The sequence below is a fragment of the Cupressus sempervirens genome, chromosome 11 (assembly GCF_028749045.1).
Source record: "Cupressus sempervirens isolate cs-2001-9-10 chromosome 11, ASM2874904v1, whole genome shotgun sequence".
Classification (NCBI taxonomy): Eukaryota; Viridiplantae; Streptophyta; class Pinopsida; order Cupressales; family Cupressaceae; genus Cupressus; species Cupressus sempervirens.
Window position 1 is genome coordinate 322,704,996 of NC_143128.1, and position 25,581 is coordinate 322,730,576.

The following is a 25,581-nucleotide window of genomic DNA, read 5'->3' on the forward strand; positions in this document are numbered from 1 at the left end:
AAGTAGAAGCTTCTCTATTATCGTAATACACTCCCTTAATGGTTAATCTATCCACAACACCAAGCTGTCCTTTGATTTTAACAAACTTATAAGAACCAAGAGGCTTGGTGAGAATGTCTGCAGTCTGATTTGTGGTAGGAACATACTGCAAGTCTAGTGTCCTGTCTTCAACCAGTTGTCATATGTAGTGATAGTGAACATCCACGTGCTTGGTTCGTTCATGGAAAATTGGATTTCATGCTAACTTGATAACACATTCATTATCAACAAACAAAGTGGTCGGTCCTATTGGTGACATCTACATATCCCCAAGCATCTGACGAAGCCCAACAACTTCACAACCTTTCTTGGCCGTCCCTCTGTATTCGGCCTTTGTAGAGGAGAGAAACTGCTTGCTGCTTCTTACTGGTCCATTTACAACACCGGATCCCAAACTGAACACATATCCAAAAGTTGAATTTTATTGTCAACAGAGCCTGCCCAATTTGAATCTATGAACCCATTGAGTCTAGGATTAGAACTCCGAGAGTAAAGAAGTCCATAATCTGAAGTGCCCTTAACATAACAAAGCACACACTTTGCTTCCATCCAATGATCAGCCTTAGGAGTTGTCATAAAATGTGAGATGTAGCTAACTGCGAAGTTGATATCAGACCTAGTAGTAAAGAGCTAGATGAGGCTGCCTACTAGTTGCTTATATGTAGTATCATCAATGGGAGCAGAATCAGACTTGATTGATAACTTGAGACCTTTCTCCATAGTTGTAGACGCAGACTTGCAATCCTACATACGAAATTTGTCTAATACAGCCCTGGCATATTTGGACTGAGAGATGAATAAACCGGAAGACTGTTGCCAAACCTCAACAGCTAGGCAATAAAACATGAGCCCAAGGGCAATCATAGCAAAAGGCTGACATAAATTCTATTTGATTCCTTAAATCAAAAATGCCGAATTGCTAGTGATCACCAAATCATCCACATAAATAACCATAAGGATGATGTCACTTTTAGTAGTCTTGATGTACAAATTTGAGTTTAAAGAACTCCTTTGAAAGCCTTGATCACTGAGGCACTTATCAATTTTCATGTACCATACCCTAGGGGCATACTTTAAGCCATAAAGAGCTTTCACTAATCTGAGAACCCGATGTTCTTAATCAACAACCTTGAAACCAGGAGGTTGCGTCATGTAGACCTCTTCTTGGAGATCACCATTCAGGAAAGCACTCGTGACATCCATTTGATGGACCTTCCAGCCAAACTGTGTTGCCATGGCTAGGACTAATATGATTGTGCTCATCTTTGTAGTAGGGGGAAAGGTTTCATAATTAATTCCCTACCGCCGAGAAAAGCCCGTTGCAACTAAACGAGTTTTGTAGTTATCCAAAGTATCATCAAATTTGTATTTAATTTTGTAAAGCCATTTGCAGCCAGTGGGTTTCTTCCCTAGTGGAAGATCACAAAGGACCCAGGCGTCATTCTTCAACAGACTATGGTGTTCAGATGTCATGGCCTGTTCCCGCTTTGGAATTCCTTTAGCCTTGGAATATGTTTGAGGTTCAAATACATTGTGAATGTTGGCCATGAGAGCAATGTTAACAGACTCTGTAGTTTGCTCTTTTTTCGATTAGTTCTCCAATCAATGAGCTCATCATCACGAATATCAACAAGTGTCTTAGCTCACCACTTAGGCTAGAGAGGAGAATGACCAACATTAGTATCAGGAGATGCTCTATGATCAGGTTCCTAATCTGAAGAACCTGGATCAAACTGAGGTGAAGCATCTACAAATCTCGGTGACCTCGCAAGAGAAGCTGGAGGTATCTATAGAGTGATCAGTGGAATAATTGGAGCTGCAAGTGCTACTGGAGCCCTCCCATTAGGTAGATCTAATGGAAGTCTGATTCCCAAATCATGAGCCTTCATAGGCTGATCTGTTGGAGCAGGAACAAGAGAAACAGGCATGAATGGTCTTTGCTGCTCATCAAAGACTACATTGCGACTATATAGGAGACGAGATGTCTTAGTGTCGATCAAGCGGTAGGCTCTGTGAAGACTACTGTATCCAACAAGCATGAGTTTTTGACTCTTGGCATCTAACTGGGTGCGGGATGCATCAGGGATCCAAAGAAAAGCAAGGGAGCCAAAAACTCTCAGGTCACTGATTCTAGGCTTGTAACTTGACTAGGCCTCTTTCAAAATTCTTACCTTTAACCGCCACTATGGGTGACCGGTTCAAAAGATAGACGACAATGTTAACTGCTTTTGCCCAGAATTTCTTTAGAACATGTCTATGTTCGAGCATGGAGCGAGACATCTTGATGATTGTTTTGTTCCGACGTTCAACTACACTGTTCTGCTGTGGTGTGTGGGGTGTGTTTAATTGGCATTTGATGCCATGATTATCCAAGAAGCTAGAGAATTCATTAGAACAAAAGTCCCCTATTGTTTGACCTAAGAGTAATAATAGATTTCCTAGACTTTTTTTCAACTAAAGGTTTAAATTTCTGAAAGACAAGAAATGCATCTGATTTTTTTAAAAGAAAATATACCCACATTTATGTATAGAAATCATCAACGAACAACAAAAAATACCTAGACCCAAGAATCAAAGGAGTGGCCATAGATGTGAGGATGAACAAGTTGAAGCACCTGAGAAGCTCACCATGAATCGTCACTGGTGAAAGGTGTGCGATGTTGCTTCCCAACTTGGCATGCATCACAAACTTCAAGCTACTGAGTTTGAATCTCTAGCAAATTGAGTACAAGCTCTTCTCGAGCAAGCTGAGAGAGATAATGCACATTTAAGTGCCCATACTGTTGATGCTAAAGTGTGCTAATAGAAGACCGCCGAGCAGCCATAGCTAAGTCTCGAGAATCACTAGTTTAACAACCACTTTTCCTGGGTCTTAACTAACAACTAACATATCAAATAAATACAATTATTACGTCATATTCAAAGGAAGACAGTTGTATTAGTTATGTTCTTCTGATGAGATTAATGGTTACAATTAGTTAACTGGAAAACTTCATAACTAACAATTGAAGACACCATTAATGAATTTAACACAAAATTTTAAAATTTACATACCGTAGGATTCAACATTGAAATCCATCTAGGTATGCTTCTACAAAACCTAGGTTAATCCATAAATATCGCCTAAGATCAATAGCTATACCACTTTATCATTTAAGGCATCACATACCACTGTATCAATTAGGGCATCAATTACCATTGTATCATTTAGGGCATCAAATACTATTGTATTATCAAATACCACTGTATTAATTAGGGCATCAATTACCATTGTATCATCTAGGGCATCACATACCGCTATATCAATTAGGGCATCAATTACCATTGTATCATTTAGGGCATCACATACCACTATATTAATTAGGGCATCAATTACCATTGTATCATCTCTTCTCCTTCCATTGCTAACTATGGCAATAACATTCAGTTAGGAAAGTACGCTCATATTCATTATTCAAATAAATGTAAGACTGAAATAACAATACATTAGATTAACCTATCTCTTAGCATATAGATATATTCCATGTCCAGTTGGAAGATCAACCGATCTAACTAGTTGCCAATTACATTGACGATAAAAGTTGCTTTCATTTAAGAAAATAACTGAAACAATGATATAAATCAATCCATCTTATCTTCTACTTGAATAAATATCATAAAAGTAAATTACCTATTACCAATCAATGTTTGAATGCTTAACTTATCTTTGTCTAATGCATGTCTTGACATCTTGTGGAGAGGGGAAACATTGTCAGGGGCTTAACCTCTCAATTACGGACCTTAAACTTATCCCCACACTTTCTCTAATTAGAAAGGCCCTCCCTACTTGGAATAGATATGGAACATCTTGTCCAGCCACTGAGCATCTTGGTACTTAATTCCACCACTCGACTAGACAACAAAGTATATGAATTGGACAACACGAGCTATTAAATGGTTCTTTAAAAGTTATAAAATTATTATATCAAATTTGATTCTGGTTTCTTGTTCTTGTAGAACTTTCTCTCACCTCTTCACCCTCTTTCTTGGCCAACTAGTCGGGTGAGTCCTGGGTGTCTAATCTCAGAGTATATCAACTTTTTTGCTGAAACTCAGCTGATGAGAAAAATAATATAAAATTAGTACTGTCACAATACAGTTCTTAAGACTCGAGAACTTCACTTAAGAAACTTCAGAGAATTAAAACTTGAATCTGGAAAACCAACTGAAACAACGAGGTAATCTTAGCATGACATGTGTAATTGGTACAGACTTAATACAATGAGTTAGCTTCATCGAATGTGCTATTCGATATCACAGTCAAGCATCGATATTTAGAAATCATTGATACTATCCTTGTATCTATACTATCAAATGCATAACATATACCAAATAAGATTTGGAAAAGCTGATCACATAACCTGATCAACGAAAAATATGGAATTTTTCTTAACTTCGAACATCCGGCTCTTGAAGTTTGAGTTTCAAAATGCAGAGCTCAAAATCGAAGACCATTCAATGACAAAATCAGTAACTCTGATTAATCTTCAATGCCAGTTGTAGAAATAAGGAAAGAGAAGAAATGAGAGAATAGAGGTAGAGTTACAAAATTTGGGGTTGGTTCTTAGACTTGTCTCGAGCAAGAAGACATACAAAAATAATATAGAGGCTTCGAAGAAGCTGCGGCTCTTGGTAGTAGTTATAGAGAAAGATAGCCAACTTCTTGATTCGTTGCTTTTTAAAGAGAGATGCCAAGTGTATTTATGGTCTCTTATAGAGACATAATTATGAGGAAAGAATTCGAAGGTCTCCTAATCAAAGAAAAATTTATAATATATATATATATATATATATATTTACACACGCACACACACATATATACATTATTTTGAATGGTGACATCATATTATTACTTTGTTTAAGGTTACCTATTAGGATACGCGTGTCTAAATATGTGTATACTTGGGAGATTATTTTATCTTCATATCCTCTCAATGCATATGCATATTTATATATATACATATGTTAATAGAGATGAGCTTGAATAATTTAATACTATGGTGGCACCTTACTTTTATATATATATATAATGAAATGATGGGAATGCCAATGTAAACTATTTAAAGGTACGAAGTTTGATTATGTTAAAATATTTAATGTTTTATTGATTGTCCAAATAGCTCTTGGTACTGTCCAACATAAACTCTGGCTTGCGCAGTCGTTTACCCTTAGCCATGGTGATTCAAGATTCATACCTATTTGCCCAATGATGGTGGTGCCCCTGTGCCCCATTCTTTTCTAACAATGCTCCCACCACTTTGACGTGCTCCCTACAAGGAAATTCTCCACAGTTAAATTATATTATCATAACAAGTTATTAATCATAAATGATCATAATGGCTAACCGCCTTTTCAATTCCCATGAATTTGTGGTAAATAACCATCTGAAATAGCTTTAAAATATCATCATCACAGTTAACTAGCATGTTATCTTCATATGAAATTTTAACGACTAACCATTTTACCATTTCGCATGATTATAAAAAATTTCAACTGTCAACTGACTTCACGTGAACCTCAACAACTATATGAACATTTTAAATTGGATAAAAAATTGGGATGTAACAATTAGAATCAGTAAGTCGGAAAAGTCGGAAAAGATCATGATCCTCAAGATCCACTATAACAATAGATTGAGTCGCCCTATCAATGATGGTACATTGATGTGAATTGAAGATGACATCCAACAATGGAGAATGTCGCAGCAATTGACTGATTGAGAGTAGATTTAGTCCCATCCCTGGAATGTAGTACACATCGAGAAAAATGAAATTCCTCCTAGTAGATTGAACCTTAATGTTGTCTTTGCCAACAACGGTGTACTCTTCTTCGCCACCAAAAATAATAGAATCTGAATAAGGCTAGTAGTTAGTGAACTAGTCTCTGCGGTGGGTAAAATGACGAGACACCTAAATCAATGTACCAGGCAGACCACTTCACATGATCTGTAGGTCTTGGGCCGTTGGTGGGAGGGCTTTTGGTGTAGAGGCGTAAAAGGCAAATTCTGTCTTCTTAGTGTGCTTTGCATTGTTCGCTTTGGGCTACGAACCTGTTTGCTTAGATTTGGTAGCTAAGCGTTTTCGACATTCAACCTTCATGTGACCAAACTTGTGGCAATAGTTGCATTGAATGTTCTTCTAGGAGCCTTCTGAAGCTGGAGCAGAGGACTTCTGCTGAGAAGACTATCAAGACTTGCCTTTATCCTTCTGAAAGGATTCAACAGCAAAGGTTTTCTCTGAGGAGGTGGAGGTGGAGTTGGAACTGCTACCGAACTTTTGTTTCCACCGATTTTGTTGAAGCAGGAGTGTGCAAAGATTTGTGAATTTAAGATCAACACTAGAAGAAGTGTTGAGAGTCTCGATAAAATGCTCATTTCACTTGGGTAAACTCCTGAGACTGATGACCACAATGTCCTCTTCCTCCGTCTTGCGACCAATGGCAAACAACTAATCACGGATTTCTTGAATCCTATTCAGGTGAGCCTGGAGCAATGTTCGCTCATTCATGATAATAGAAAATAGAGTGTTCTTAAAAAAGAAAACTCTACTTTTGTCAAAAGTCTCATGAAGATTCTTGAGATGTGCCTATATCATGGCAGTTGTCTTGCCATATGGAATTTGAGATTGTTGATCATTAGCTACGGGCAATTTGAGCAGATTGTTGATTATTCAGATCCCATGTATCCTGATTAGTACTAGGGGCAGTCAAACGTTGTGTAACACCCAAAACAATTTGATTGGTATTTTGATAAACAATTTGATCGGTATTTCGATATTCAAAAATTGTTATTATCTGCTGCCTCCAAGTGCCATAATTTTGACCATTGAATTTGGAATTGCTCTCGAGTAGACGTTTTTAAATGAAAAAGTGTGAAAATATGTGAAGGCCTGTACTTTGGGGCAAAAAAAAGGAAAACCTGAAAAATTTGAAGGGTTACCCAAAAGAGAGCTCGAAAAACCTAGAAAGAATGTTGTCGGTTTCTAGATCCTGCTAACTTGAAAATTGAGGCACAAAATTTGAGGCACCAAAAAGAAATAAATGACAATCCAGTTAAGGTCTCGAAAAACCCATCAAGACTGTAATTTTTTTGATCCGGTATAGAAAATTAGGGTTTTGAACAAAAATCGCCTTGCTGCAAAAAAAACCACAAAAGGCGGAAATATGTAGAAAAAAATAGATGACACTTGTAGAAAAAATGGTCGTAAGAAGCAGATAGCACAAAAAATAATTTTGAAAGATATTGCTTGGATAATTTCGAGCAAGAAATTATAATATTTTTTGAAAAAATTCAAAGAATTGTCTCTGATACCTTATTACGAAGTAATAGGTAAAACACTTGCTTGATATTAATAGAGACTGAGAGGTCAATATATACAAAATAATGAAATGATGTATCCTTAGGAAATGATTGTAAAGAATAGAAACATTCAGGTCAATATATACAAAATAATGAAATGATGTATCCTTAGGAAACGATTGTAAAGAATAGAAACATTCTATTTTAGCTAAAAGAAAGCGAAAGAAAGCTAACATATAACTATAGACTAACTAATATTAGAAACATTCTAATATTTACAATAGATTACAAATAGATAACCATTAACTAATTATAGAAGCTTATCTATTATCGTAATAAACTGAACCTTCAAAAGAGTGTATTAGAACAGGAAGACAATATGTGGTAATCTGAAGAGCAGAATTTAATAATCATAAACTGATGTATAGATCAGAAGCAAGATGTTTTGTAAAGCCGTATTCCGTTTTAATAGTGTCTAAAATGCAAATTTCAATGTCTTAATTGTGCCCAGAGAAAACAATTTTAATCAAGCGCCTTATGCAGGTGTATTAGTTTGTAGCAGCTAACAAAACTACAATTAAATCCAGCCGAGTGAAATCATGAGAAGTCTTAGTAACTAAGAACATATCCTTTTGGACAGACCCCAACATCAAATGTTGAGTTTGATCTGAGCATTTATGATTTCAATGTATCTTCTGTCCGCAACCTGCAAGCAATAATGCTGTTTAAAAACTGCAGTGCATCAAGGCTGAAGTTGGAATATAAACATTGATATTCATAATTGTTTCCGAAAAAATGATATTTGCATAAGATCATTCCATCCCATGAATGAGAAAAGAGATTCTCAATATGTGAATGTCTAAGTTGTAAGAATCCTCTCCAACTACCTTATAGACATCTTTCATCCTTTTTATTTAAAGAGTTTTTTGAAATGCTTATTTCATAGAACTGATTTAGGAAGAAATGGGAGGTTTGGCTGTTTATGCTGTCTAGAATCATGTTGCTGCCATGATATTTGCCTCTATCTCAGTGACACCCACACCAACATCCAAGGTGTTTCACTAAAGATAGGATCCTTGACCTTAGTGATCCAATTAGATTGTGGCTTGACCTCCTTTGGTGTGATGGGGGATAAGTCACAACCAAAATTCTGTTCATGGCAAAGACTAAGGTTGTAATGAACATAGACTAGATCATTCAACCCCTGCAATGACAGACTAATGCACTATTTGGAGCTCATGTGTTCGAACATACTCGAATTACAATCCTTTGAAGGTTTTGAAAGATAATTGATATTAAAACAAAAGAGAGGAATACTCCTGTCGATTAGGAAATTGGAAGTTAGAAAATATCATAATAAGCCAATCATGAGAGCTATTCTATCACGAAAATAAAATCATAATCATATCAATGAAGCTATGAAGATAGAAAGCATGAAATGAAAGAACAAAATTAAATAAACATCATGCAGACCCACCATTCCACTCCATTGTTCTTCTTTCTCTGAATTGATGTTGCTATCAAAAAAATTAGTGCACAAATTTGATGAGAGCCAATGAAAATTCAATAGAGTAAATGCAAGGATGCTAGAAGTTGTGGTTCAAAGAATGAAAAGTGAGAGTCCCATGTATAAAAAAATTGCAATAGATTGGAATCCTGGATGCCCAAGATCAATTTGGAACTCAAGACAATCGATATATAAAATTAAATAAGAGGACGAGTTAAGTGATGATAAATTGGAAATTGCATTTCCAAGTGAACGAGGAATTCAAAATAAGATAAAGTGTAAAACACAAAATACCATTTGCAAGTAGAAGAAACAAGTGAAGAATACGTTGCAAGGAGACAATGGAAGGAGGAAAGAGTTAAGTGGAAAAGGAAATTAGTAAGTAGGAGTTATAAGTGGAAGGTGGAAGAGTTATAGATGGTGTTTACCGTACAGGTAAAGAAAATGAACGCATACAGACAATGAACTCTAACAACAGAATTATATTCGCAATAGTAGATGAATGATGATTTACAATGATCCTAGACGGGATATAAATACTACCGCCGAACCTTCCCGAAGGAGTCCGTCGGCCACAATTATTCCATCCGCTACAAACTATTTACCGACGACGTTGGCTACAAAATACAGAAACACCGCCGGACCGTCGGCTACAAAATACAGAAACATCGCTAGACCGTCGGCTACAGAATACAAAATACCGCCGGAACCATCCAGTCGGCTAACACCATCCCCCTCAAAAAGAAAAGTTGTCTCCTGACGACTGACAAAATATTTGAGACAAATTAACAAACAAAATACATTATCAGAGTGACTACAAAAAGAACAATCTGTTTCTGTCACATCACTTCCACATTCATCCCGTTACATCTGTAGCCTCTGCTAACACAATACTGTCTCTTCAAGTTGACCTTGATAGCCACCCGTGCTGCTTTCTTTGTTTTCAATTCCTCGGTACCCTGAGCCAAGTGTCGCTGCACTGCCTCCAATTGGATGATTAGCTCCTCCCGAGCTCTCTACGCATCCACCAAGACAGCCTCCCAGCCAACACCTACTCCCAGTGCCTCGGTACACAAACAGTCCATGCCTGTAGCAACTTCAACTCTTTTGAATTGGTCAGACTCCTACTACTGATATCTGCAACGACTGGGGGTCCAGGGGGCAACGCCCCCGGCGGGGTCGAGGGGCAGCGCCCCCGCGAGGTCCTGGGGCAGCGCCCCGGGTGCGCTGCCCCTTGTCGCCAAGACCAAATTAACACTTCGCAACCCACATAGAAATGCACGGAACACACCATTTCTGTCATAATCTGTCGATTCTGCACTCTTTTTGGCAACCACGGATGCGTCCCCTTCCCTTTGGCATCATCTGTCACTCATTCTGAACAACTTGATTCTGTCGTCTTTTTTTTTTTAACTGCTTCCTCTACAATCCACCACAAATCCCTCTGCACACATAAATTCTTCTCTTTCTGGTAGAACAAGCACTCTTCTTTATGTCTCTGTTTCTCGCGGAAGTTTGGCTGGAGGAGGGAATGGAGTCTGGCGGGAATGTTTTTTACCCACGGCCTTTCTTTTTACCGGCAAAGACTGCCCGCAGACCTTCCCTTGTTACCGGCGGAGAAAGACAAGTTTTATGCCCGCGGTCTTGTTTTTGGCGGAGGAGAAACTCTGACTGGCGGAGCTGAATCTTTTATTTTAACCCGCGTCCTTTCCGCGGCCTTTCTTTCCTTACCCGCGGCCTTTCTTCTCCTACCCGCGGCCTTTCTTTCCTTACCTGCGGCCTGGTGGAGGAAAAATTGTTTTAAGCCCGCGGACAGGTTGTTGCCCGCGGGGCTTATATTAACCCGCGGGCAGGCTGTCCACGGGTCTGTCCTTAGTCGCCTGCGGGCCTTGTCTTCTTCACCCGCGGGCCGTCAGTTGCTCGTGGGGCTTTATTTGTAACACCCGCGGACAGACTGTTGCCCGCGGGGCCTTTTTGTCCGCGGGGTCCTTAATTTTATTTTTATTTTTTCAAAATTTTATTATTATTATTATTTTTTTTTTCCCCTTTTTTAAAAAAAAAAAAATTCTTTTTCTTTCTTTTTTCAATTTTTTTTTCTTTTTCTAAAAGAAATCAACTAACAGAGGTACCTCCATTTTGCCTCCAGGCGTCGCCATTATGCAACGACGACGGAGTCAGCTGCCCATCCTGTGACAACGACGGAGTCTTCTTGGCACCATATATTTTGAATTTGGATTCGTTGACTGCTGGAGGTACCTTCTGTCTGTCCAAAGTTCCCAACTTTACCACTCGATTGTCGCCGACCTCCCGGATCTGATATGGTCCAAGCCATCTGGCCTTAAACTTTTCCACTTTGATTTTATTCCGACCGTCCTATGTCTTACGTCTGTTTTGTGCCACCTCCGTCGCCCACTGTGCCTGCGGTCATCGCGCAACTAGATTATTTCCTTGCTGTCGGTGCCCTTCCACTAATTTTATGCTGCGGTGTAACCTTTTCTTTCCGTGCGGTCCATTCACCATGTACCGGACAGTGGGATCTTTCATTTTTCTGTGTTCAGACTGTATGTTCTTCCTCTCAGCTTCAGCCATGGCAGCTTTTCCTTCTTCCGCTTCCCTGCATTCCTCCGGACATTCATTTTCCTGTGTTTTGTCACGTTCGTCGACCGTTAACATATTGCAACTCGGAAACAGTTCATAGTCTTCTATTTGCCAGTGGAACAGGCCATTCACCGAGTCCAGGTCGTCATCATTCGATCCTCCGTCAAGTCTCAATACTCCTTCGTCTGGTTCCATTCTCCTCTTTTCTTCGTCGTCACTTTTGCCGTCACTTTCTGAATCTGACGATGCTGCCTCCTCGCCGACCATTTGTATGTGCAAGTCAATTGTGAATCTTTTGCCTCCGCCCTCTAGTGACAGGGTATTTCGTTTCCAATCATGCTTTACTTTTGCTTGCACCAACCAATCTCGTTCCAGAATAGCATCATATCCTTTTCTTTTCAATGGAATAACCACAAAATCCAATAAAAATGGTTGCGTACCAATAGTTACCATTTGTGCCCTTAAGGTTCCCAACGGTTTGATCCCATGCTGGTTCGCCGTGAGCAACTGGAATGTAGGTGGCCACAGCGTCGGCTTTCCCAACTTCTTCCAGGTATCCTCCGGTAAGACATTCACGTCGGACCCTCCGTCAACAATTGTCTCTGTCAGAATATTTCCCAAAATCCCCATCTCGACGACCGTCGGATGCCATCCGGATGTGAGTGCCAGCAACATTGGGTCTGTTGTCATCACTTCCCTACTATCCCTTCCTGTGTCCTCCGGTGCTTTCGGAAACGGTGTATGATTCAGAATGGCCGTCCGTAACTGGGGCATTGTGAGAAGGAGGTCCCTTATCTTTACCGGTATCTCCGTTTGTAAGATCTGCCCTACAATGTTTTGTTCTGCGAAGGTCTTTGCCAAGGTGCCGGTGATGTCCTTCAACTGAGATGTCCCCGCCGACGATGCCTTTGCAATGTCCGCCTGCGCTTCCCCCACTTTTCTCTTTTCCTCCGCTTGCCTCCGTGTAATTGCCAGAACCTCCTCTACATCCGTAGCAACAGTGATCAAGTTTACTCCAGCCTTTGGACACTTGAAATCTTCGTGATCGCCGGGTCCACACCATCTGCGTAATAATTTGGATGTGTTTGCCGTTGTACAATCCCGCGCAAAATGACCCCACAAATTACATGCTCGGCATTGAATGATCGGCCGTCCGTTTGCATCATACTGAGTTCGACTTCGGCTCCCATTATTATTGTTATTGTTTGCATTGTTGTTATTTTGCCCTCTGCTATTATTCCTATACCCTCCGGATGTGGCACCATCAATGTTTGCATTTTCGTTACTGCCTGACGGGGAAGCCTGCTGCGTAAGAAGCACCTGCGGAGATCCTCTTGTCTTCATGTTAAAGGGGCCCTCCTTTGTCGAATGGCCCATGATCTGACAAATATCACAGAATTGGTTCCTTGGACATGATCCTTTAGTATGACCGTCGGTCTTACACTCCGTGCACTACAGGTCACCGCCTTTTGGCTCCTTCTGCATATTTTTAAACTCCATCATGCGAACCATATCCTTCTATAGGGCACGAACCTTCTTGCTGCTACCTTCGTCGTCGCTGCTATCATCTTTGGCAGGCTCGTTGTCATTAGAATCAGAGGAGCTAATTTTCTTTTTCTTTGTCTTCTGTTCACTTTCAAGGTCCAGTGCTCTGTTATACGCATCCACATATGATGACGGTGGGACAATTTTCATTTTCCTCCGCAATTTCGATCTTAGGCCGTCCACGAACCATCTTTTCTGCAATCCGTCTGCCGGCTTGCTTTCCATTTTGTTTATTAAGTCTTTTAATCTCTTGGCATAGACACGGATAGTTTCGTGCTTCCCTTGCTTGGTATTGAAAATTTCCGCTACGATTTCATTATCGTCTCGCAAGAGTTTAAACTCTGCCAAGAACTCCTTTTTAATCTTATCCCATATATCCAGCTTCTGTGGATCCATATCCGAAAACCAATCAATTGCGACACCCCATAGGGTTGCCGAAAATTGCCTGGCCCATTCGTCGGCATCTGTGATTCCATTTGCCCGCCAGATCGTTTCACATGTCTTACAATGTCGGATGGGGTCGGCTGTACCATCACCTTCAAATTTCGATAGCTTTTCTTTGGGTCCCGCCATAACACTGGAGGTCTGCACTCCTACACTAGCAATCGACACTCCCACACTGGCGGTCGGCGCTCCCACACCGGTAGTCTGAACTCCCACACCGGTGGTCGACACTCCCACACCGGCGGTCGACACTCCCACACCGACAGTCTGAACTTCCACACCGGCGGTCTGCACTCCCACACTGGCAGTCTGAACTCCCACACCGACAGTGTGAACTCCCACACCGGCAGTCTGTACTCCTGCACTGGAGGTGTCGACAGCTGCGAACCTTGGTGAAGAAGAAGGATCCTTTGAAATTGTTTCCCGTGGAAGTCTATCCTGGACGAAGAGGTCACTCCACGCTCGTGCTCCGTCGGCACTGCGAGCCGTGCGAGTCGATGCTCTTCTGTCTGAATTTTCTTCCCTCGGCGAACACAAATTCAAGAACTCCTCCCGTGCTTCTTCCACCAATTCCACCTGCTGCCGAGTCTCCTCCAACAATTCCTCCGCACTTCGGTTTCCGTCGGCAATCTTCTGAAATCTTCGTCGGCGTTCGGCTTGCTGTGCCAGAATTAAATTCTCCTGCGCAGTACGGATTCCATCTTTTCCCTTCGCCTTATTCCGATCCTCGTTAAGCTGATTTGGCATTAATCTTCATTCCTCCCACCTTCCAGATTCATAAGGCAACGGCGCCAAATGTTTACTGTACAGGTAAAGAAAATGAACGCATACAGACAATGAACTCTAACAACAGAATTATATTCGCAATAGTAGATGAATGATGATTTACAATGATCCCAGACGGGATATAAATACTACCGCCGAACCTTCCCGAAGGAGTCCGTCGGCCACAATTATTCCATCCGCTACAAACTATTTACCGACGACGTTGGCTACAAAATATAGAAACACCGCCAGACCGTCGGCTACAGAATACAGAAACACCGCCGGACCGTCGGCTACAGAATACAAAATACCGCCGGAACCATCCAGTCGGCTAACAGATGGAGACAAATTAGCACAAAAATAGATGAGCTAGAAATTGGAGTGGAATTTAATAATTAAGAATTAGTATTACCCTCATATGTGGAAAATTAGACAAATAAAAAAATAAAAAAATTTATTTAACTGTGGGAAAAAGGTGAAAGGGGGTAAATGAATAATATATTTATTTACCAAAGGGATAACATGAAGATAAGGAGCAAATGAAATGGTTATTTTCCCTAGGAAAAAGATTAAATAATTGATGTAATTATTTAGTCAAATCCGTGATGGGAGACAAAGTGATAGGACACGAATAAATTAGAGGATGAAAATTAGTAATTAATTAAATAATTATCATTAATAAATTAATAGAAGATTGACACAATATTGATTAATGATGAAAATCATATATGCAATATAGAAGACATGCTAAAAAAGGGAGCGATAGGAATTGACCATTTTTTAGTGTCTACAAGTCCTTAAATAAGAGATTATTATAGGACCTATATATATATATATATATATTTAATTGCATCTGTTTAGTTTTTTGCTGTTGCCAAATCGGGAATGGTAATGGGTACACATACGCGGGTACGAAACACAGACACAACATTTTTTTTTTGGGTGGGGGGGGGGGTGGTTGTTGGGGGTTAGGTACAGTTTGGATACATTCATACGTGTGTGTGTGTGTGTGTCTATGTATATATGCAACTAAAAGATAGAATTAAGTTTAGAATGTCATATACTGTACATATGCAAACCAAACCATTACAAATTACAAATTTTAAAACATATCATTCTAATATAAATTGAGTTTTTATATTGAAAAGATCATGCCAGAATCTTATAATAGATAAGTTCAGAGTTCGCTAATCAGCAGTACATGTCTTAAAAGTATCTAAAAGATCAAACTAGAATCAGTAAACATTTTGGCATTTAAAAACACAAATCTCAGATGTGAACCCGCAGAAGATTCATTTCAGAATCCAATTCTGTTATGTTTTGTACCTAGAATCGCCTTGAAAAGTCTCACTATTCAGGAACTTAGCTATGCACGTATAGGTAACACCCTGCCCACCTCCACCCCCAGAAAAAACGAAGAGTTTCCATGGTTGTTCCTTTAAATTGACAGGTGATGATTGGAAGATAAATTTTAATTAATTATCAAACCAGGATTCTTAATTAAAACTAGAAGAGAAGAGATAACCTCCTAGACATATCCATGACAACTTCCTTTCCAAACCTAATGATTGATTAATCAGTTATGGGTTCCTTCTTGGATGGAATTTCTGAACCTTAATTGTGCATTCACATCCCTTACGCTGATGATTCTCTGCTCCCGCTTGTGGGATGGGCTCCAACATTCGCCTACAAGGAAGGATTGGATACCATCGTCATTATAAAATAATTTATTAACAAATTCAAAATATAGATAAGTCATTCATAATGAAATCCATTATGCTTCTTTCCAAATATTCCGCTTGTGGAATTTATATCATCGTATAAATAATAATTCCTTAACAAAATAATACAAATGTAGATCAATTATTTGTGATCATATTTTATGAAACCAAATAACTGAAAGTCACATGACCATTCTACATCACATTTCACATGAAATAATTATTAATAATAATAGTTATTTTAAAAAAATGGTTCACAAGGAAGGGATGTAACAACCTCAATGCCGTGCCCTTTGTTTTGTACACCTTGAAATGATAATCTCAAATGCTTTGACAATTGATTCCACAATGAGATTTGCCTATAGCTTTCCATCAGATGCCAAAATTGATCTTTGCTCAGAATTGTAATACTTTGACATTGAACAATCAATTTTGGGCACTAGAGAGTAGGAGAGAAACAAGCCACTCACACAATTCTATTTTGGGCAATCTTCATCGCTAAAACTGATGGATGATGTTCTACATAGCCAAACATTCTTCTTCCAAATTCATTCAAATCGAAAGTTCCCAAATTGGTGTCACTGATTTCTTTCCACTGTAACATGATCTAAGACTCTAGGAGAAATACTTTGAGATCACTCTTGATTTGAGCTTTCCTTGACATGCTTGCCACATTTGATTTTTCCATTCAACTTCTTGCAAAACACGATGCCCAACATTAGAATTGAGTCAAGGAAATTGAAATCTATTGTGAAATAGTTCTGTGTCTTGCATTCCAAACTCGAAATGATCTTGAACCTCAAAAGAAAAAAAACTCCTCGACTTTTAAGCTCACTCCAAATTTGACTCTCCTTCCAAGCACAAGCTCTTGATTTGTATTCTTTAACCTATGGTGCGAGAAATGAAATAACGTACACCCTAAATAGAGAATCCTTTTTGCTGCCATGTTGGCACCAGAGTAATTTTAAGCAACTCATTCAATACTTTCCAAACTATTTTTCAGGTTTCCATTCTTCGGAGAGAATCTGATTTCTCCTTTCAGTGGACCCCACACGTTACTAAAATATTATTTATGCTTTGAATTTCATGTGCCACACCCCTCTTTTGTTTAAAAAATAGCACTTTGTGGGTTCAAACCTATTTTTTTATGCCATTTCAACCTTGGGTGCATTCTAGACATAGGCAAAGATTTTGGGATTGAAGGGAAATCCTTGCACATGGTGAAGTTGCAACCATGAGAAGACTTGAGCATGGGAGAAGTAATTTCACCATATTTTTTATCATTTCGTTGCGCTTGAGAGGTTAAGCGCATTTTAGAGGGGGTCTATAAATTTTTGTTGCCTTAGTCACAAAACTTACCCTTTATCACAAAAATTTCCTCTCTCATGGTCTATAGGACAAAAACATTAAAGGCAAATACCTCTTGATTTCAGTTTCAACATAAATCATAAATGCCCATACAAACATTTGAAACATTGGGAAATCACACCAAACCACCAAGAACTCAAAAGAAAATGAGGAAGTTGGCAAAAATGTAAGGGCTCCTCATTTGCAATTGGGTGATGTATGAAAATGTCATATTATTTGGCAACTCCCGAGTGAAATGTTTGAATAAATATTCTATCTGAACCCATAATCCTTGTTTATTTTTTATTTTTTCCATGCCATCATGAAGAGAGTAATCACGCTTAAAAGGTTAGGAGAATTAAATATTGGATTAGAACACCTTTATCCATGACTACCTAACTATGTGCAAATGTATTAGTTCCATCTCACAAGATCATTAGGACTCTTGGAATCAGCCATATCAAGCTATACAGATATCTTAACTTCAAGGCATTGTGGACATTTCCTTGTTACCAGTCAAGTATCCATAGCTATAACGAGGTTGTTGCTTTAATTCTCACGAATATTGCTCCATTGTTGGTTGGGCATGATGGAGCCCAATTTCTTGCAAATTATGGGCCTCCATTTGTAAAATATTGGACAATTGAGGAAATTATTGTCAAAGATGTCAAAGTTCTGCTGTCAAGATTATTAAAAATAGTGTGTTGATTTGTTGAAAAGTGATAATGTGATTAGATGCACCTTGGCCTAGCAAATCATATAATGAATTGTCATGGCATTATCCTCCCTATAGGATGTGCAAAGAAAGTAAATATTCGAAGAAAGATTATTTCGAGCAGAGAGTTATAAAATGTTTTAATTTGCTAAGTTCGGTAAAGATGATTAAGAGCCTGTGCAGTTAAATGAGGGGGTGTTTATAGTTATTAGTGTTGCAATTCATTTGAAATGATGCGATTAATATTTGAAGAGTGACTTTTTAATTTAAAAGGTCACATTCTTTTAAAATGTTGGTATATAAATAAAGTCAGGGGTATATAAATAAAGTCAGGAGTCTTGAGTAATAGAAAAAGAGACACAAGACATATTTGGAGAAGCATTTAGAAATGAGATATATTTTTGTAAGGAGGGATAACAAGCTTAAAGATGAGTTTGTAATATAAATTTATTTATTATATATTAATGATAAATACAAGTTTTTTTGCTTTTTGTTTATTTGAAGGCATGGAGATTTAAACTGCAGTTGATTCGTCCTTTATAATCATTTTAAAATTCCGTAAGCAATGTTAAATTTCAGATAAGTGGATTAGGTCATTTATGGCATTTTAAACTCAATCATTATAGATATAGTGAAATAGTGAATTGTTTCCGTGTCTACATCCAGTTTGTCTCCCTACCTTAGGAGTTAAAGTGCAATTTGTTCTAGTTCAAAATTTCGTATATATACTTGATCCGTCGCATCTTGATTCTTAAATTGTTTATAGTTTAAGTGCATAGAACTTTATAAAGTTGTATGTGATAATCTTCATTGTAGTTGACTTTGTTGCTCGGATGAGTAGAGGCACTGGTCTTTTTATTATTGAAGTCAAAAAATCTATATCGTCCTTCTTACAAGCATCAAATCCATTATTGACAAATATTATAGAAAACATTCAACCATTTTAAGCACTTAGGATTTAATTTCATTTTGATCAAGTTTGAAGACCTTGCTAAATGGAGAACTCGCAACGCTTAAATTCGCTATAGAAAAGCTTTGAACTAGGTAGTCAGCATTTGAGGCGAAGGTCTACCTGCCTGGGTGTAGCGGAGCCTAAAGTGTAGGGGAATCAAGGTGATTCTTGTTTGTTGGCTAGAACTGATTGTGGAATCCTATTGGAGAATTGGCAAGCTCTTGGATTTCCAAACAGGGCATTCATAGACTTAGTGGATATATTTGCATGCTCCCAAAGGCAATTTCTTTGATGTTTTTCCCTTCTCACTTCATTTTTCTGTAACATACTTATAAGCGATGAAGCTCATAGTGGGTTTGGGAATTACAGTGATGATGAAGGTTTTCACTAGCCATAACTTATGCAAGAAATCACAATGACTCAAAGCAATTGATTAAGTGTGAAAAGTATAACATTTGCAAGATTAAGGCGTTAAGACACAATACATGATTAAACTTCTGAGTCAAGTATGTATCCAAACTAGATGATAAATATAAGAAAAACGACCTCGACTTCCAAGGATCTTCATGAATAGTCATCCAAGAAATGGGTCAACACAATTTAGTGGAATCTATGCAATGGAAAACACTACCTTTCTCACAAATGTAGACTCCAAACATTTAGGCCACCTGAAAACCCAGACCTAAGCAAAACCTCCTAAGTGGACAAGCTCAAAGGGAAAATGAGTCCTAACTTATGGAAAGAAGAAATTAAGAGGTCTGATTCAATAAGGGAATTGAGGATATTGTGCAAAATATAATTTACAGCGATGCAATTGATACTAAAGAATGTCTTCAAATTTTATAAGTGGGGAATAAATATCTATTTGTGAAAGGCTATGGTTGAACATTTATCTTCAGGAGATTATTAAAGCTATCTTTGGGTCTACCTTCACTCAAATTTGTTGAAAATAAAAACAAAGCTGAGAATAAAATCTTCTGTAGTAAACATTTATCTGGGCCAGATTTATTGGTTTGAGGTGCATGAAGCACCTTCACCTCGGCAACCTCAGTGGAAAGATCATTTACGGGAGAAACAAAGAGAATGTCATCATTCTCGGTGAAGAAGACAAACAAGCAAATGATGAACCCAAAACCTCTTGAACTTGGTAATTTAGGTTTTTTTGGTTTATTATATAGGAATGTTATGGCTGTTTAAAGTTGGTTTCTATTTTTAGGCTGCATAGGTGTAAATATTAATGATATCTATATATATTTTTATTTGGATGAATCCTAAACAAACATTACCCTCAATTTTGCTTTTTCTGAATTTGTGTATGAACCTTGGCTAGTAACATAGCTAAAGTCTTCTCAAATAAATGTACCACCTAAATGTTATTTGTTGCCAGATTTGTCTTCATTTCCAAATGAGAAAGCTGGTGTTGTTGAGGAGGAAGGCAATTTTGTGCCACGAAGAATGACATTGGCACTAAACTTATTGGCACCAGAAGGCTGGTCAGCACCAGAGGTGTTTAGTGACAACAACAAATCTAACTCCTAAATATGGGGAAAGACAACAATATCAAGACTGTTTGGTCACTTGATTGATCATTCAAGAAGTCAGTTTTGCAACCTCTGTATAGTTTGCTCTCAGAAGCTGAACATTTGCAAACTGTCATCAAAGTTTGATGTTCATTATTGTTGTAAACTTATACCTTCAGATACTAATGAAATTATAATAAATCTTCTACTCATAATGGTTAGATACTAGTAGATTCTAGAAAGTTGCACACTTGTACAAAGTGAATCCTTTAACAACCATATTCATCTCAAGGGAGAACTCTATTGAATGAAAACTTGTAGTGCTTGGCAGATTCTCTGAAATTACTCAGAGAAAATTTTTGTTTGGAAATGAGTACTTGATAAAATGATACATTAGAATTGGTAGCTCTAGGTGTTAAAAGCTTAGTTACTGATGCGGGCTTCTTGGCTATGGATTTTCATATCCAAATGCCTGTGGAAGCATATCTAGAGGTGGGTGTCTACTGGATGTGATGAGCCTATAAATTGTCATATTTATATTCATTTATTATAACAATTTACCCTATGATTGTAATATATTACCAAGTTATTTCCATACATTAACTTGATTTATGAAACATCAACTATTATTAATGATTATTGATTAACATTTGTATGTGTAGCTACTTAATGCTAATTGTGATGATTTATTGTGATAAATGGTTATTATTGAATAATAATTACCTTGAGATGATTAACAAGTTGTTTCTGAGATATTTGAGTCATTTATGTAGCTGGAGAGAAGGAGAAGCAAGTTGACACTTGTTTATATTCAACAATTGTTGGAAATGCAAAAAAAAGTCAAAAAGTCAATTTCAGTAAAATGGGTGTATCTCACTTAATCTTAATGATTTGGAAAGATGACAAATAGGCACACAAACCCGTTTGACCGTTTTAGTTATTTCAGAATAGTTCATGAGCAACACTGGTCAGAAGTTCACAAGGTAAAAGGTAGTGAGTTTGAAGGCAACAAAAAACTAGTTTTAGTGAAATGGCCACATCTTCCATGTTTCTTAATGTAATCCAGATTTTGAAAATGATTTGGAAAGTTAAAAAGGATGAGTTGATAAAAGGGTTTGATCTAATTCACAATAATGAAGGAGAACCATGCGTTTGAATTGGATTGCTAAGAAAGTGGAATGCAAAATCAGCAGACTTAGTCAAAATTCTATTTATTGCAGTTCAAGCTACAATTTCAAAAGAGGTTGGATAAGATTTCCATTGTGTATGAATGTCCAACAAATCTCCAACAAATCAGCTTTGTCATAAAAGAGTCCAAACAAACTCTTTTTCCAATCAGCCAAGAAGACAAGTTGTAATAGGACTCTCCTTCTTAGTCATTGTTTTAGAATAAGTCTATTCCTTGTTTAAAGGAATGATGAGACACATGTTAGATGGTTGTTAAACAGTTAATAAACTTATATATTCGAAATTGTAATCAAGTAAAGGATATAGAAAGTTGTAGACATTAATTAGTTGGTAATGCACAGTTCTTGCAATCGTTACTGTGTAGCTTCTTGCAGTTTCCTGCAACCATTACTCTGTACTTGATTTATTTTCAGCATTGTTATATTTTCTATATTGCCATGATAGAATAATTGAGAGAGTTTTATGGTGCATATACTTTGCAAACCTATTTCAAGTATACATCCTCTGGTTGACAATTTAAATGATTCGTCTCCATAAGAAAGATAGCTACTCATTTTTGATCTCCATACCGTGAGCTGTGTTTTTTAAACCAAGCTATTGATGTAATTGGGAAGCCAACAATTTTGGCGTCGTTACTGGGGATGGGTCAAGCTATGAGAGTTTCTGAGTTTTTAGCAATTGTTTGTCATTTTCTAGATTCTTTGTTTCTATTCAAAGCTCTTATGATTAGAAGAGTTTGTAGAAGTACTATAAGTGAACAAAATATGAATTTTAGATCCATGAAGAATAAGAATGAAGAGTCAACATCATTTGCAACAAGTTTGGAAATCAACGAAGACATTCTCCACTAACATCATAGAGAAATTTTGGTCACATATTGATCACAAAGTGCTGATTTATGAGGAGGCAAATGATGACAACCTTGTTTTGCAAAATGAAGAAATTATCACACACAAGGTTGCTCCTCAAGATGAATGTGATGTCAAGTCAAAACTCCTACTTAAAGAAGAGAGCTACAATAAAGTGTAAATTGTCGTTGGTAAACATTGTGTAGCCGACAGGGTGTATGTCGTCAGTAAATGCCTCTTTGGGAAAGTTCTTGTTATGTGGCCGACAGACCTCTTGGGGAAGGTTTTTCGGAAAGTATTTATACACCCTCTGGGATCATTGTAATCATCATTAGAAGTATAATGTAATGTCTTTGGCATATGCGAATAATATAAGGAGTTCTGCTGTTCTTATCTATTGTCTGTGTGCATTGATTCATTTACCCATACGGTAAACATTTGGCGCCGTTGCCCCATGAACTTGGAAGAGGGAGGAATGAAGATTAATGTCAAATCAGCTTAACAAGGATCAAAATAAGATAAAGGGAAAAGATGGAATACGTACTGCGCAAGAAAAGGAAAATTTTGGCACAATAGGCTGAGTGCAGACGGAGGTTTTAGAAGATTGCCGATGGACACCAAAGCGTTGAGGAATTGTTGGAGGAGACTTGACAACAGGTGGAATTGGTGGAAGAAGGGACGAATTTTTGAATCTGTGTTCGCCGAGGGAAGAGAATCCAGACGGAAAAGAATCAACTCTCATGGGTCAGAGTGCCGAGGGAGCATGAGCGTGGAGTGAACTCTTCATTTGCGATACACTTCCAGAATGGACAATTTTGCTTAACGGAGACCCTTCTTCACCAAAAAGCACAGCTGTCGAAATACAAAGCATTGGTGCCAGAATACAAAGTGTTGGTGTTGGGATACATAGCGTTGGTACCAGAGAGCAAAGCGTTGGTGCCGGAATACAAAGCGTTGGTGCTGGAGTGCAGAGCGTTGGTGTTGGATTACAAAGCGTCGGTACCAGAGTCCAGAACATCAGTATCGCAGTGCCGAACAATGCCCCTACACAACATCTAGTAATAATGGCAGGACCAAAGGAAAAATTGCCAGAATTTGATGGTGATGGAGCAGCTGATCCAATTTGACATTGTAAAACATGCGAAACAATTTGGAGGGCGAATGGCATAACCGATACAAATGAATGGGTTCGACAAATTTCGGCAACCCTAAGAGGGGTAGCAATCGATTGGTTTGCCGATACAGATCCCCCAAAATTAACCAATTGGGACAGCATTACAAAGGAGTTTACCACCGAATTTCAACTGTTGTGCGACAACAATGAGATTGTAGCTGAGATATACAATACAAAATAGTGGAAAAATGAAACAGTTCGAGTATACGCTAGGAAGTTAAAAGACGATAAATAAAATGGAAAATAAGCTGGCTGATGGGTTGCAAAAGAGATGGTTCGTTGAAGGACTACACCCGAAGTTGCGGAAGAAGATGAAGATTGTGCCGCCATCGTCCTACACTGAAGCATATAATTGAGCAATGAACTTAGAAAGTGAGCAGAAGACAAAAAAGAAGAAGAGTAGCTCATCCGATTCCGATGATGACGTGTCTTTTGAAGAAGAGAGCAGCGATGACGAAAAAGACAGCAAGAAGGTCCGAGCCCTCCAAAAGGATATGATCTGAATGATGAAAGAATTTAAGAACATGCAGAAGGAGACCAAGGGAAATGAGCTATGGTGCACAAACTGCAAGATAGAAGGCCATATGAAGGGATCCTGTCCGAAGAACTAGTTCTGCGAGATCTGCCAGATCATGAGACATTCCACAAAGGAATGCCCCTTCAATATGAAAACAAGAGGACCTCAACAAGTGTTCTTGACACAGAAGGCTTCTGTGTCAGGAGGGAGCGGAAACACCAGTATGGAGGGTGCCACCTCGAGAGGGTACATAAATAATAGACGAGGGCAAAACAACAACAATGGCAATAATAATGGGAGCTGCAGTCGAATTCAGTTGATGCGAATGGATGACTGATGGTTCAATGCCGAGCATGCAATTTGTGGGGCCACTTTGCTTGCGACTGTACAATGGCAAGCGCACCAAAGTTGTTATGCAGATGGTGCAGTCCAGAAGATCATGAAGATGCCAAGTGCTTGAAATCAGGAGTGAATCTGATCACCATCGGGACAGAGGAAGAGGAGGTTCTGGCAATCACACGGAAGCAAGCAAAACTGTATCCCGACCCAACAAAGGAAAATAAGAGATTGGAGGAAACACAAGCGAAAATTGAGAAGACGACGCAGGCAGACAAAGCACACTTGAAGGACACTACTCCTCAGCAAGAAATTGCACGAAACAGAACATCGTACGACAAATATTACAAACTGAAGTACGAGTCAAGATAAATGATTTGTTGCTCATAATGCCTCAACTTCGATCGACACTCACGAATATCGCTCTCTCTGCTAAATTATTAGGAGAACAAGGAAGGGAGAAGGAAAATGGAACACGTATGGAGGACTCGATGTTGCTAGCCCTCACATTCAGACGACATTTGGTGGTAGTTGAGATAGGGATTCTGGGAACTGTTTTGACAGACAATTGTGGACGAAGGGTCCGGTGTGAATGTGTTATCGGAGGACACTTGGAAGAAGTTGGGACAGCCGACGTTGTGGCCACCTACATTCCAGTTGTTAATAGCGGACCAACACGACATTAAACCTCTCGGCGTCTTGATGGCAAACCAGTGACGATTGGAATACAACCATTCCTGCTCGACTTCGTTGTCATCCCGTTGAAGAGGAGAGGGTACGATGCTATTCTGGGCCGTGGATGGCTCGTGCAAGCAAAGGTCAAGCATGACTGGAAGAAGAATACACTATCAATGGAAAGTAGGGGACGACGATTCATTATTGATTTACACACACAAATGGTAGGTGAGGAGGCAGTGTCGTTGGATTCCGAAGGTGAAGGTGGGGAGGATGACGAGAATGAAACTTGATGAAGAGGGAGTATTGAGACTAGAAGGAGGGTCAAATGAGGATGACCTAGACTCCTTGAAC

General features: G+C 38.7%; 1 protein-coding gene across 2 annotated transcripts in view; it reads left to right on the plus strand.

Moving 5' to 3' along the window:
• LOC149529408 (cytochrome oxidase complex assembly protein) overlaps positions 1-25,581 on the plus strand; it is a 97,221-nt gene that overhangs the window by 49,634 nt on the left and 22,006 nt on the right. Inside the window, exon 4 of one of the 2 annotated variants that reach the window (XM_089808675.1) lies at positions 20,357-21,052. The exons of the other annotated variant lie outside the window; for it this stretch is intronic. Within the exon in view, the coding sequence (XP_089664801.1) occupies positions 20,357-20,508 (152 nt within the window). The 3' untranslated portion in view covers positions 20,509-21,052. Of the gene's footprint in view, positions 1-20,356; positions 21,053-25,581 lie in introns of those variants that run through there. 2 annotated transcript variants of the gene reach the window in all.